General features: G+C 37.4%; 3 protein-coding genes across 12 annotated transcripts; 2 read left to right on the top strand and 1 right to left on the bottom strand.

Annotated features, from left to right (window-relative positions):
* The first annotated feature begins 485 nt into the window (after positions 1–485).
* LOC105179862 (uncharacterized) lies at positions 486–5,187 on the top strand. Its single transcript, XM_011103505.3, has 9 exons — positions 486–955; positions 1,036–1,448; positions 1,521–1,797; positions 1,967–2,207; positions 2,905–3,299; positions 3,385–3,591; positions 3,675–3,847; positions 3,951–4,224; positions 4,678–5,187. Exons 1-9 carry the CDS (start codon positions 697–699, stop codon positions 4,923–4,925), a joined length of 2,487 nt encoding a protein of 828 aa, XP_011101807.2. The 5' UTR covers positions 486–696; the 3' UTR covers positions 4,926–5,187.
* A 368-nt stretch (positions 5,188–5,555) lies between these two features.
* On the bottom strand, positions 5,556–9,388 carry LOC105179861 (SAGA-associated factor 29 homolog A). Of its 2 annotated transcripts, none has more exons than XM_011103503.3 (9): positions 9,096–9,388; positions 8,360–8,453; positions 7,976–8,052; positions 7,518–7,624; positions 7,225–7,310; positions 6,984–7,037; positions 6,066–6,216; positions 5,933–5,946; positions 5,556–5,789 (listed from the first exon to the last, which is right to left on the bottom strand). In XM_011103503.3, the coding sequence occupies exons 1-9, from the start codon at positions 9,211–9,213 to the stop codon at positions 5,687–5,689; spliced, it is 804 nt and encodes a 267-aa protein (XP_011101805.1). In that variant the 5' UTR covers positions 9,214–9,388; the 3' UTR covers positions 5,556–5,686. The 2 variants fall into 2 exon arrangements, with proteins under 2 accessions (XP_011101805.1, XP_011101804.1); XM_011103502.3 differs by having other exon boundaries at positions 7,518–7,627; positions 9,096–9,387.
* Positions 9,389–10,832: 1,444 nt separating this feature from the next.
* On the top strand, positions 10,833–14,751 carry LOC105179859 (uncharacterized). Of its 9 annotated transcripts, none has more exons than XM_020691463.2 (15): positions 10,833–11,068; positions 11,479–11,552; positions 11,690–11,801; positions 11,948–12,088; positions 12,479–12,583; positions 12,887–12,970; positions 13,047–13,162; positions 13,257–13,358; positions 13,444–13,557; positions 13,636–13,692; positions 13,792–13,858; positions 13,998–14,051; positions 14,137–14,211; positions 14,286–14,321; positions 14,428–14,751. In XM_020691463.2, exons 3-15 carry the CDS (start codon positions 11,718–11,720, stop codon positions 14,539–14,541), a joined length of 1,149 nt encoding a protein of 382 aa, XP_020547122.1. In that variant the 5' UTR covers positions 10,833–11,068; positions 11,479–11,552; positions 11,690–11,717; the 3' UTR covers positions 14,542–14,751. The 9 variants fall into 9 exon arrangements, with proteins under 9 accessions (XP_020547122.1, XP_011101801.1, XP_011101800.1 ...); XM_011103499.3 differs by having other exon boundaries at positions 11,687–11,801; XM_011103498.3 differs by having other exon boundaries at positions 11,479–11,583.
* Positions 14,752–14,858: the final 107 nt, after the last annotated feature.

The following is a 14,858-nucleotide window of genomic DNA, read 5'->3' as shown; positions in this document are numbered from 1 at the left end:
ACCCCATGACCATGATCGACTTGAAGAACATTAAATTGGCTAAACTGTAAGAACCATAGTGGAATAGATTTTGTCATATATTGTGATGATGCATGTGTTATTAACATCCGGAATTGAATGAGATGAAAAATTTGTACAACATAAGCCTTACACTTAATTTTCCTAACCACATACTTTTTCAAAACAAAATTGTAAGATTTTGAGCAAAACAAATTTATTAGTGACTTCCATCAATAAATTGGATCCTACGAATATTCATTGATATTAAGATTTAATGCATTTTGAACATGAAGTAACCAAAATTATATGAAAAGCTCATTGAGAGCAAGATAGAGTAAAAGTAATAGTAGAGTGCAAGAGTATAAAAAACCAAAAACCTGGTGGAACGTTAGGTGCGATGACGACCATGTCCACCACTTTACACATTGAAAGTCGCCTCCAGCCTAAAACTGGTACCAAACACATCTGCACCAGAACTAAAAAACAATCAAGTGTAGCAAGAACAAGGCCAGCCCCTTTGCTTAATATCCGGTAATAAAAGCCAAATTTTACAAAGACTCCATCAGCACACATTTTTGGCATGAACACATTCACCTTTCTCTCCTTATTTAAACAATTCATATTCACAAAACCAAGATTGTAAACACATTTTCTCAGGGCTGTTCATTTCATATATTATAGTCAATCATTTTTAATATGGAAGGAATAATAGAAAATGCAAGAGTCCTGTTTGTTGCTATTGTATTTGTTTCACTGGCATTGGATGTCAAAGCACGACGGATCCCTGCAGCGCCACCATGTGATTTTCCAGCAATTTACAACTTCGGTGACTCAAACTCAGACACTGGAGGGATATCAGCTGCATTTTGGCCTATCCCTCCACCTTATGGAGTCAGTTACTTTCATAGGCCTGCCGGGAGAAACTCTGATGGCCGTCTTATCATAGATTTTATAGGTACAAGTTCAACAACTCCTCTCTTCAAGGTTTTATTGGCATAATGTGTTCGAACTAATATATTTGAGCTACTTGTGAAGCTGAGCACTTGGGGTTGCCGTATTTGAGTTCATATCTGGATTCAATAGGAACAAATTTTCGACACGGTGCAAATTTTGCCACTGGGGGTTCAACCATTCGTATGCAGAACGAAAGCATATTTGAGAATGGCATAAGTCCCTTCTCACTTGATATCCAGACTATGCAGTTTGATCAATTCAAAGCCCGAACCAGTGAACTATATCATCAAAGTGAGCTTAAACTCATGCAAGATAATATTTTCTTAGATCCATCTTCAGCTAGAAAACTTCCAAGGCCAAAGGAATTCTCCAGGGCTCTCTACACATTCGATATTGGGCAGAACGATATTGCTGCTGGTTTCAGAAAGCTAACTATGCCTCAGCTTCGAGCTGCGATTCCAGATATTGTTGATAAATTTGGTGCAGCAATTACAGTAAGTTCCTGTTTGAAAAATATCACCTTTCTTTGTGGCCATCTTACTGAATGTCGCAATGAAAATTTCCAGCGATTGTATCAGCACGGGGCGAGGGCTTTCTGGATTCATAACACAGGACCTATTGGATGTCTGCCAGCAGCCATGTTTTATGTCAGCAATCCGAGCAAGCCTGGTTTCTTTGACAAGTATGGATGCATTAGGAGTCATAATGCCATTGCTCTTGAGTTCAACAGGCAGCTTAAAGCTAGAGTTAACACATTGAGGGCAGAGCTCCCCCATGCTGCCCTGACCTATGTCGATATCTACTCAGCCAAATATCACTTAATCAGCAACACAAAAATCTACGGTTGGTAGAATTTAAGACAATATTGTTTTTCTATCATAAAAATGATTTATTTCTTTGATTCCTGAAATATCATAGTACCTGGAATAACATTTAGTAATGGTTGGCCTAGAAAAGTAGACGACAGTGCATGCAAACGAACAGCATGAATTCTGGCCATTTTTATGAACAGGATTCAGGGACCCTTTCAAGATATGCTGTGGACATCACAAAAACAACATTCACGTCTGGTGTGGGCAGAGAGTAGTGATCAACGGCTCGGAAATCGTGGGTGCCGCTTGTGGCTCTCCAGCAGCATGTATAAGTTGGGACGGGGTGCATTACTCTCAGGCAGCTAATCACTGGATTGCCAATCGCATAGCCAACGGCTCATTTTCTGATCCTCCAATGCCCATTGCCCATGCATGTCTTAAGCATTGAGCATATAGTCCACATTATAGCAAATATTCATGAAAATGTAACTTCCAGTTTTTTACTACTCATTATGCTTATCCTTAGCTCAATCAGAAGCATCTGTCGGGCAGTGTTACCGCTGAAATCATAAAACTGAGTTGGTGTGCAATCAACTTAACTGGCAACTTATAAATGTTCATCTAAAATTGCTTTTGTAGTAAATCCGATATCTGTTCACTCTCAGGTAGGAGTAGAGATAATAGATACATAATTTGAAGCGAAGCCTTCTTTACTAAATCAATAAGCTTCGTGCTGATGCTTCTGACAAAAAATTAGAGTCAGCTAATTACAATCTTACAATCTAACATAATCTCTGATCTTTCTAAAATGGAGTCGCATGAACACTTAATTGGAGAAAATCACCAAAATATCTCAGTAACAAAAGCAAACCATAAGCACATGTCTCAGTTAAAGAAACTTCTCGGCTGGTTTATCTACAGCATGGATGGAATCTGATATATCAGAGTAACTGTGGGGGGAAATTGTAAAGAAACTGTAGCAGCTGAATTCCAACTTAAAGTGATCTAAACCAGGGAGAATGAGATTACAGTAAATCCATTACAAGATCGACTTGTTGAAATTTAGAACATAACCAAAACTCCTTTTTGACTACCTTTAGAACACATTAGTCAACCAGCAGATGTTTCTGTATTAAATATGCAAATCACTTTCGTCTCATGGAATTTTGTGCGTCAAAAGCACATGGTCTCTCTCTCTCTCTCTCTCTATATATATATATATATATATATATATAACTGATGTGGCTGTCCAAAACTCCAGTCCTAGAATCAGAACAGAATTTGGTGCTGTGATGGAATTGTTCACAGTTTCTGTTCTTGGGCTCTTACTCACATCGGCATTCATAGCAAATGCCGGTGAGATAAACTCACCAGCCTGTGTTTACCCTGCAATTTACAACTTCGGTGATTCGAATTCAGACACGGGCGGAATAGCAGCAGCATTCTATCCACCGGTATTGCCTTGCGGCCAGACTTACTTCCATAGACCAGTGGGAAGGGCCTCTGATGGCCGTCTGATCATAGACTTCATTGGTAAGAAATTTATCCAAGTCCATGAAAATAATCAGTTTCACCCTATTTCTTTCTCTGGGATCTCATCTGTATCCAACTCTTGAAGCTGGTCATCTGGGGCTACCATATTTGAGTCCATACCTTGATTCAATAGGATCCAATTACCGGCACGGTGCAAACTTTGCAACAGGTGGTGCAACCATAATGCGGCCAAACGAGTCTTGGTTTGACAATGGAGTCAGCCCCTTCTGTCTTGAAATCCAAGTTGAGCACTACACTCAGTTTAAAGAAAAAACAGCTTATTTCTACAAAGGTCCAAACAGAACTCTCTTAAAGATATAATCACATTGATGCCTTAATTTTTCTTCACTTGGATTTATTTTTTATGATTTTCAGCCAAAAACAAGTCTTTCAAGAAAATGCTGCCGAGGCCTCAGGACTTCTCAAAGGCTCTTTTCATAGTTGATATAGGGCAGAACGATGTTGCGGCAGTTCTCCGGAAGTCAAGCTTTGAACTCCAGAGCGCAGCTCTACCTAATATAGCCAGCCAGTTTACAGCACAAGTCCAAGTAAGCTGCAGTATAAAAATGATAAAAAAAAGCAGTTAATACTATTTTCTTCCTTTTGTTCAGAGCTTTTTATGGGCTGTATTGCATATGATTAACATGGCAGAACCTATATCAAAGAGGTGCAAGAACTTTCTGGATACACAACACCGGCCCAATCGGCTGTTTGCCGGTGGCCACAGTTAAGGTGCAAGATCCTGTGCCAGGGTACCTTGATGAGCATGGTTGTGTCATGAACCAAAATGAGATAGCTATCGAATTCAACAGACTGCTCAAGAATGAAATTGTCGAGCTAAGGTTGAAGCTTACTGAGGCCAGGATTATCCATGTCGATATGTATAGGGCCAAGCATGAATTAATCACCAATGCAAAGAATCAAGGTGATGATTACTTTCTTGAGTCAAAGTTTTCTGTGTGTTTGGATCATGATTGTGTGAATACTGAAATTCATTGTTTCCAGACAACATGCTGGCTATTGCTATCATGATGCATGCATTTTAGTAGTTGAACTATGGCTTTCTTCAAAATATGTTTGGTTCAAGATTTGAGAAAAATAATTATCACTAATTATAGTCGTACCCGATGCTAATAGACAAACCTCGTGAACAAGAATCTGCTCTTGTCTGAAGAATTTCAAATCACTCATATTATCACATGGTTGTTTTAAGTCAAATACTAAAGAGAGACAAAAATTAGGTAGGTGAACTCCACCAACCCTCTTCCTGAACTTTATCCCAGAGAAAAAAGACTTGTAATTTCAATTTTTGAATGAGATTTTCGTAGAAAACACAGCAAAATTACTTTTTAATGAGCATCGTTTCTGTTGTTCACAGGGTTTGAGGACCCTTTCAAGATCTGCTGCGGGCATCATGGAATAGGCTATGATGTTTGGTGCGGTAATAAAGCAAATGTAAATGGAAGTGAAGTCTTTGCTGGTTCTTGTGCTAATCCTTCTAAAGTCATAAGCTGGGATGGCGTGCACTACTCTGAAGCTGCAAACCGTTGGATTGCAAACCATATCGTTGATGGTTCTTTCTCCGATCCACCAATACCAATCTCACGAGCATGCCAGAAGGCATAGTCAAATGTTAATTGTCAAACTAACGACGTTGTTTTACCACTAAAAAGCGGTTTAACGATGTGCAAGCATTTTTATGAACATAAATGGATCATAGCAGCTATCTTAATTGTGGTTAACTTGGTTATGATCCTCGATTAAGCTAACTTAAAACAAAATGCACCTTCAATTCTATAAAGCCTCTTTTAGTAGCATGGTGACGTAAACCACAAAAGACATTTATTATCTCATAAATGCAGTTATATACCATGTAACATCTTAAGTACTTTCTTCTTTAGTTGTTCAGTTATGGCTTTGCCAAGAAGGGCAATTTCTCAGTTTGACGCATAATGCATTGCCGCACTCAGTCACTTGAGAAGTCGAGTACAGCCTCATTTAATTGTTTTTGACCTATTCGCATAAATGTTCCATCCTCACCAGACCCAAAGCACCTATCGGAGAAATCAGGTCATTCCTCTTTTCATCCTTTGATTATATGCCCTCTCATCCAACAATCAACATCCAAGAATTTCATCAATCCTAATTACTGAAGCATTATGCATTACTGTGCAAGAAAGTAAATTGGATGACTAATGCTGCTCTGGAAAATCCATGTGTGGTGATGAACTAATGCTGCTCTGGAAAATCCATGAGTGGTGATGAACTAATGCTGCTCTGGATTAAAGTGGATACACACTGGTTCTTTTTCTTGTCATTATAAGGTTAAAGTAAATACATTAGGCATAAGCCCCTCACAACTTTTTACAGCTATAAACAGAATATAATCACTGTCGATATCCTTCGGGGAGAGGAACAACCCTGTGGAAGGGTACCGATCGTTGAGGCAAAGATCCATCCTCCTCATCATCATCAAATTCCAAAATGTAGCTGTCAGTGCCAAAAATGAATTCCCGTAATAAGTAATAACATATTGTAATATCAACATGCAGCTTTAACTAATATGTCACATTATTTTCCGTTGCATCAGAAGAAGGTAGCATTTAGAAACAAAGAGAAGTAAAGTTACTTACTCATCAATCTTCCTCTGAATGATAGTAAATCACAAGCATCATGGTATACATAAAAATAAGAAATAGTTAGTTTCCCATTATTTACTTTGCATTATGTTATCTATACAAGCAACAAATAATGAGCAAAGCATACCTTACGAGCCTGGACAACAGTTGCTTTATATAGTGCAGTGGTTTCTGGATAAACTGCCAAAACATGTCTTCCAGGAGGAAAGTCAGGGACACTGGAGAGATCGTTGCGCTTAGGAAAAGGTATAATATGTGACATAGGCAACTTGTATTTTCTGAAAGCAGCAAGACAGAGAAAATACATGGCGTGATTGAGTGTATGTCAAAATCATCCAGGATATAAATGTAAAGGGTAATTCTAAAGCCTTGTCTTATCCAATGAGCTAATCATGAATATTGAAACAGAATGTCAGCAGCGCCAAAGTTAGCCATTAAACATAACCATTATGCTTTTGACATATGGATTTCTACATAAAGACAGAACAGGGTATCACAAACTGCAACAATTAATGCATGCTAGTGGACACATATACATTGTAAACTTATGCATTATTAGTTTGTGGAACATAATTATAGTCATCAATTCATCATACCTAGAAACAATAACCCTTCTTATTTTCAAATTTTCCTCTACCTTTCATTTAAGAACTAAAATACAACTGTAGACAATCAATTATAGCATACCGCATATCTGTCAACAATGACAAATAGATGCATAATTTACTAAATAATTAAAGTAGATGACTAGCGATCGTGGGAGGTCAAATGCTAGTTAAGGAAATTCTTCATTGTTTACTCATCTATAACTGTCAGCAAGACCCAAATTGTTAGCTTATACATTTCAAATAGGTTTATAAAGTGTCGTGCGAATGTCATTTTATGTCAAAATCAACAGGTTGCTTGCTTTAGGTAGAGCCATCAAAAGGAAAAAAGAAAGACACAAAATATATCTTGAGCTATGCAGTAAGTTGAGAGTAATACCGGGTGATTAAACCAAAATAAATCAATACATCCAAAAACAAGGATAGAAGAAAGTTCCAACCTCTGTCCAGTGCTCTCTTCATCATCACCTGGTTCCTCGTCCAGGACCTCAAATCTACATAGAGATACAACAATGAGAGGCAAAATGAATAGATGTATCAGTGCAGGCCCCTAAAATAGCATATGCAGTCTGATCTGCTTATTCCTATCTCATACCAATGCCTAAAGTTTTCTCAATGCTTCCAGCAAGGATTGAGAAGAGCTTGCTGATAAAGTTGTCACAATCAAGGAACAGCACTTACTCTCTTGTTTCCTTGTCAAAATGGATTACTTTAACAACGAACCATTCATCCTTTCCTGCATCCTCTTGAGTGACCCTTGCTGCCACCTAAATTATGTGCAATTTTAAAATCCGAAAGACATTTGCATCTCCAGCACCATAGTAATATTTGCATTACAATGGTATGCATATATATATATATATATATATAGAGAGAGAGAGAGAGAGAGAGAGAGAATGTCCAATGTCCAAGCAGACAAAAAAAAATTGACAGGAAATGATTGAGTGGATAAAGAATGTAAGCTAAACACATACTTGTTCACCCTTTAAATTTGCTAGAGACTCTAGGTGGCTTCGCATGGAAGGAGACTGTCTCGGGATTTCTGAATCAGCCTTCATTCTCTTTTTCTTATGCTCACTGCCTTCTGTGGTTCATCAAGTTTTGAAGTTATATTGAGTAGAGATGAGTTACATGGACAAAAGGTTCCAGAAATTAATGAGAGTCACCAATATATAGGCAGATACCGTCTAATTCAAGTGTAATTTCATTTTCTTGAGATTACAACAATGTAGACTTAATACACAATGATATTGGACCTCGTGCTACTGTTGAGGTGGATGAATAAATTAAATATGCCTAATGTGTGGCCATACCAGAAGAATGAAATTCCAACTAAGATCAGCTCACAGCTTTAGCAGTAATAAAATTTTTTAATACCACATAGACAGAACTAGTACGTCTGTTACAAAATTTGCTAGTCAAAGGTACAAACCTATCCTTCTTCTATGTTGTCCTTGCGCTCCAGAAGGCATTAATGCATCCAGTTGTCCTAACAATTGACTGGAAATCCTACAGATTCAAAGAAACAATGTAGCTCAGAAGAAATGTCCATCACAATGGATGGTTTAATATAATTACGAATGAGGATACTGTGGTGTACAAATAAGAAAGAATGTTGATTGGTGTCTGTGCCTGTGCCTGCTAGGCAAACAGGAGTTAAAGTTGAACCGAGTGATTCTCATACAAGATCCAGATACTAACTTCAGCAGTATCTCCGACTTAAGTCATTAAGTTGGTTGGAAAAATTGCAAACGAAACTAAAGACTGAGAAAATCAGAAACATCTTAAATAGGGAATAAGGCAAACTCAAACATACGTCACTTCACTCTCAGATAGCTCTTTTGCTTGAATATATAACATCTTGAGCCGTGATAGTGAATTATCACCTGGCTTTTCAACCACCTCTGGAGCTGCATGCACAAACAAAATAGCAAAAACATTAAAGAACTCAGAGTAGAGGATGGGCCATATAACAGGTTGTAAGGATCACGAATCTTTTCTGATAAAGGACAATTTCAAGTACACCAACAAGAACTTCATGTTCTTAAGACAGTCAATTTAGTTGATAAGGATATAAATGAGGTTAAAGGATCAATCAAGATACCCCAAATTCAGCTCATTACCTTACTAAAACAAGGTCGTCATTTAATTTATGCAGCTTAGCTCAAGCTAACCCAGTAATCTAACAGCTATTACAATAAAGAAAAATATCAAACAATTCGAGCTCTTTAAAGCTCATTCCAGATTGGCTATCAATAATTAATCAATCAAAGCAAGCTCAAATAATACAACTTTCAATTCCAGAAGCTTTAGCTGTAGAGGAGATAGCAGATTACACTGTGCACATCCATAAAGCCCATACATACACCCGTCTCTCGTCCAAAATAATACCAAGCATAGTGGAGACAAAGAAAACCAATCCACATTCCTTCTAATTAAAGACAACCCAGAAAAAGACACAATCCATAATTCTGATCAACAATGATTTGAATAAAATAATAATACCAAAAATGCAGCAGATAAAAGTTGCAATATGGTAAACCAGGACTCACTAGCTTGTAGCTTCTTGTGCATCTTGTTGATCTCGATGAGCACCTCTTCCTGCTCTTTCCTCAACCGATCGAGCTCCTTCGAGTTGTCCAGTATTCCGGCAATATCCGGCGACGACATGGTCCTCGCCCCTCCTGGGAGATCGTGCAATCGTCACTAGCTTATTAGATTCGAGAAGGCTACTGAATTCAGTTTTGGAAATTCATTGGGTTGAGAATCGAGACCGAGACCCAGACGAGAGAGGCTCTAAGTCATTCTCTTTTTTAAGGAAAATATTATGGTTTAAAGATATTTTTTGGGTGATAGAATGATGATAGTTTGGGGATTAATTTCGGCCTTCGGGGTCAAACTTGGAACTACATGATGCTCGCCACGTGTCTACCCATAGTCAGGTGGGTCGTCTATCATTGACGCCCCCCCCCCCCCCCACCCATTACATGTATACAAACAAGTACCACTATTTTAATGATCTAAAAAAGCTATCACAATTCATTGAATTCCATCTTTTTTCTTATTATTATTCCAAAACCATCTTATTTATTTATTTAATATATACAAATAAAAATAAAAAAGTATATTGTAGCAAAAAATATTACTTACATATATATATATTAATTAAAATAGAAGTCTTAATATTATTTTAAATGAAACTTTTAATCCCAATAATTTAAACTTATTGAAAGTATAATGACTATTTCCACGACTGCCCTAAAAGAAAACTTAATTTACATTTTAGTCCTCCAAGTATGAAGATGATTGCCTTGCATAACGACACTGTCTAATGGGCTGGATTTATAACTACAGCCCGAATTTTTTAAGCCCATAATCATAGTGGAGCATTGTTCGGCTGTATAAGTACTCTAGCCCAAATTTAAAATGGGCTTGGCCCATTATAATTGACAGTCGGACGCAGCCCAAAAGTGGGTCCAGGATGAAAAATAAAGGAGAAATATGTTTATTAGGATGAAAAATAAAGGAGAAATATGGCCGGCAAAATTCAAATCCTTAAGACAAAACCTCCATCCCAACATATATAACACCAATCAAACACTTTAAAAGCTTCCATTTGGATGTTGGGATTGAGTAAACCCAAATCTCTAAAAAAAAAAGAAAGAAATTATATATTTATATGGATATTATTTATTACAAGATATTTTAGTATGCAACAATAAATCCCGTCTTATTTTAATATAATCCTTTATAATAATCAAATTTTTGAAATTGTATATGTCGAGAAAATCAAGTTACACATATGTATGTCTTATTCCAACTTTAATTTTCATCTCCAGTAAATGCGTAAATCTCAAGTGTACGAACAATTCTAAAATATCCATTCATAATTATCTTTACACTCCCTAATTTAAAGTATAGTTACACAAATTATCTTTATCTTTTCAAAATTTATATATACATTTACAAAAAATCGTCGGCATTATTTATACAAATTAAAAAAATTACATATGCATTCCTTAAAAATGTCGATATCGTTAGACAAACTATTCCTATTATGTGATTGTCAGAGACAATTTTTGCAATTACTATGTAAATAGATCATGAATTAAAGACGTAAGCGTAATTATTTATGTGTAGAAGAGAATTACCTAGGAATAATATATAATTAAATAGTTACATTATTATATATATATATATATATATTAAATACAGGAAGTGGAGCCCAGGTCTGGGGTCTTCCGCGGAACTCGAAATTGTTTTTGTCAAAGACTTGTTCCCAATAATCAACTCAGACAAACATAATTGGAGCAGTGGTTTTTTGCCAGTTTCCAACATTGCAATCTCAATCACAACATCTCTTTGGGAACTCCATCATTTGATTATTTTCATCATTTGCAATTTGCTCTGCCTCCCTTTTATACCATTGGCTGTTTTCTCCATCATTGCTCCCAAACCATATATACCTCAACCTCGGACCGGACCCAATCAGATTTTGAACTTCGATTCAAGATTCTTCAAGAAGGTTAAGAGTCAAACCCCACCACATTCTTCATTCTACACCTTCTCCAATCTTAATCTTCACCTATGTTGTTTAAATTTTTCATCTTTTGTCTGTTTTTATGAAAGCTTCCGTGTTTTTCGCGAGCACAGATTAGTGGCGAAGACTTCAGCAGTGATTTGCGTTTTTCGTACTTGAACTTGTCCTGCATCTAATAGTACTTCCCATTTTTCTGATTTTCAGTTTGGGATTCAAGTTCCGGACAAGGCTGTTTTGAATTTTTATAGTAGTTTCGCATTGAGTCTGAATGATGATTGATTTTTGGATTCCTTTTTTTCATTTTCTATTTTTTTTGTAAAAACAGTGAACATTCTGTATCTTCGTTATAGGGTTGATGAAAATTACTGAAAATTGTGGATTTTTTATTCTTGAAGCAATGGAGGCTTGACAGATACTGTACGTAGAGTGGATTGCGGCTCATCTGCTGCAAAGATTGCGATTAGAATGGGTACGCCTATGCGGAGGTCCACAGTTCCAAAGTAATTCTGCAGCTTAAAGAGTTGTTCTTTTAAGCTGAATTTCGTTGAATTATTGAATTCTTGGATTGTTCCTCAATGATGTTCTAGTTCCATGTGGTTGCAGCAGTTGGCATGTAAGAAGAACAAATGAAACAATGAGGTTAATTATAACGACTTTCGTGGGGATTATATTTGGCTTCCTTTTAGGTGTATCTTTCCCCAAACTTTCATTGTCAAAGGCAGGAGAACTTGACTTTTACTCTTTTTTTGTTTATTTATAGTTACTGTTGCACTTGATCTTGATTTGTCAGTATGATGTTCTGATTTTGTAATAACCTAATAGACTTATCAAGATCATTTTGTTGTATTTCTTGATTCTTTCCAGGTTAATGTATCATCAAACATATTTTCTTCCATTGATCTTACTTATGTTGAAGACAAGCACTCGGGTCTCTCGACCCAAGCTCTGTTAAATATATGGTCTCATCTGAGAGGTCGAAGAGCACGCAAGTCTAATGATACTGAGGTGAGCAACTTTCCTATTTTTTTGGAAGAAGTTGCTTTTGGTATGAGCTATCTCAAGCAATTCTGTTTCAAAAGTATTGAGTCTTAAAAGGATTTATATGATTTTCTCGACCTCAGCAATTTTAGGATCGTCGGGCTGGGGTAACCCAAGCTCGAATTGGTTCTTCACCAGTTATAATAGGGAGACCTTGCTTGACATTATCTCTTATAAGCCAACCTCTTATGAGCTTTCTCAAGACCAATTTAATTTAACTACTTCTAGAGATATCTTCCTATTTACTAGCCTCTGACCTTGGTCTTACTCCGAAAATTTCAAGCATGGGCAGGGTGTGCAGAGAGGCCAACTTCCTGCTGCACTCAAATTTTCTTAATTCTAAGTGATTCTATGCAGATCTGGGTCCCAACCAATCCTCGAGGTGCTGAGAGACTACCACCTGGAATTATTGTACCGGAGACTGACTTTTACACTCGCAGATTGTGGGGTCTTCCTGGTGAGGTGTGTATGCTTTGCCATACTTGCTTATGGTGGTGTTTTCTTTCAATTGCTTGACAATATATAGACCACAAAAGCATGAAGCATTCAGCTTTTTCCTGCCTAACAAAAGTGGCACGTAGAAAGCTCTAGAAGTTTTTCCAGGTTCTTTGGTTTTGCTGTTTCATTAGCTTGATATGAGGGCATTTAGGTTCAGACAGTAGAGGAGGCTGGAATGCTGGGAATTACGTCTGTCAACTTACTCATTTCCAATTGAATTGTGATTCATTTACCACCACTTCTAACAAGAAAGATTGACCAATGTAGGACTTAATTATTAAACCAAGATACCTTTTCACCTTTACTGTCGGCTACGAGCAGAAAAACAACATTGATGCTGCTGTAAAGAAGGTAACTAGAAGTAGTGCTATTTCATCCCTTCTAAACAAGTTATATTTACTTTTTAGTTGCTTGACAAGTTTTACAGTTGACAGAAAACTTCACAATTTTGTTGTTTCACTATGATGGCCGAACGAGTGAATGGGATGAATTTGAGTGGTCAAAACGCGCTATCCATGTGAGTGTGCGGAAGCAGACTAAATGGTAATTGTAAAGCAATTTACTATGTTCTTTCACATCATCTTGTTAATAGTGGTTTGTGACCGATACACGAATTATATTGTGTTCATCTTATTAGGTGGTATGCAAAGCGATTTTTGCACCCAGACATTGTGGCACCCTATGATTATATATTTATCTGGGATGAAGATCTTGGGGTTGAGAATTTTGACCCAGAGGAGTAAGTAGAAACAGCCTATGACCTGCTGCATTTAAGAAGCTGTGCGGATGAAACTGTTTGCTAATGTTATCTTCCTCCATGACAGATATATAAAACTGGTGAAGAAACATGGGTTAGAAATTTCACAGCCTGGTTTATCCCCTGATAGTGGAATGACATGGCAGATGACCAAGAGACGAGAGGACACTGAAGTCCACAAGTATGAAAATCACACTTGTCTAATCTGCATAGGTTCTTTGTTGATATTCACAGCTTAAAATCTTCATTTACTCAAAAGGGACACAGAGGAAAGACCTGGCTGGTGCACCGATCCTCATTTGCCGCCATGTGCAGCGTATGTAGATTACTTGGACATTATCATTAAAGATCTGGTGTTCTTTGTTCAATCATTTCACCAGGTACAAATACTTAACTGATCAAGATGTTTATACAGATTTGTTGAGATCATGGCCCCAGTGTTTTCTCGTGATGCATGGCGCTGTGTCTGGCATATGATTCAGGTAACAGGACTTCGCCTTAATTTTCTATTTCTTGGTGTGTGGAAAGTTGGCCCCTCCCATAAGAGGGTGCCAAGGATGAGGAATAAGGAAAAAGAATGATTTGACAGTGAAATCTGAAATATTACTGTCAATGATACAGAATGATTTGGTCCATGGATGGGGTCTTGACTTTGCTCTTAGGAAATGTGTGGAGGTGAGTTATCACTTCCATAGTACGAAAATCATTTCCTCGCTCACATATACTCTCTTTTTGCTAACTGCATCTTTCTTAAGAGCAGCCTGCTCATGAGAAAATAGGAGTCGTCGATTCGCAATGGATAGTACACCAAACTGTTCCTTCACTTGGGAATCAGGTATCTGTGATATCTCCATCTGAAGGTACTTAGTTTTGTTCTGGGTCCTTCCTAACTGTTAATTCTGTGAACAGGGTGAGGCAGAGAAAGGCAAAGCACCATGGGAAGGGGTATATTCCAATTCCATTCAATTGTTTCACTTGGTTCATGCATTGGAAATCTCTCCTACAACTGCATGAAAATGTGTAAAAGTTTGTTTTTCCCTTTTTGCCTTAGGTACGGGAGAGGTGTAGAAACGAATGGAGTATGTTTCAGGATCGCATGACTGCAGCTGAGAAAGCCTACTTTCAGGCTATGGGAATTGATCCTCCTAACTCCACAGCTCGTTAGGTGGATCCTTATTCCAAAAATGTGTGCCTAAAAGGACCATTCTGATTTTGATAGTATACTGTATGTATCCGATACCAGTGCGCCATTTTGCTGTTACCGGATCAATTCCTACTTGACCTTAAAGTTGCTTTGGCGTGCAAGATTCAAAATCTTGGCCTTGTATTTCTGCTTACTACATGGAATTGGAGCGAGCTAGATTGTTTGATTGCAGTTCTTTGTAGTGTTAAGACTTGAATTGTTCTAAATAGGCAACCTACTTGGATTAGAAAATCAATTCTGGGGTTACAATACAAGGGATGCCCTTAACAACCTATGCC

The sequence above is a fragment of the Sesamum indicum genome, linkage group LG9, assembly GCF_026168435.1.
Source record: "Sesamum indicum cultivar Baizhima isolate 11 linkage group LG9, ASM2616843v1, whole genome shotgun sequence".
NCBI lineage: Eukaryota > Viridiplantae > Streptophyta > Magnoliopsida > Lamiales > Pedaliaceae > Sesamum > Sesamum indicum.
The sequence above is the reverse complement of the archived record's forward strand: the minus strand, read 5'-3'. Positions and strand labels throughout refer to the sequence as shown.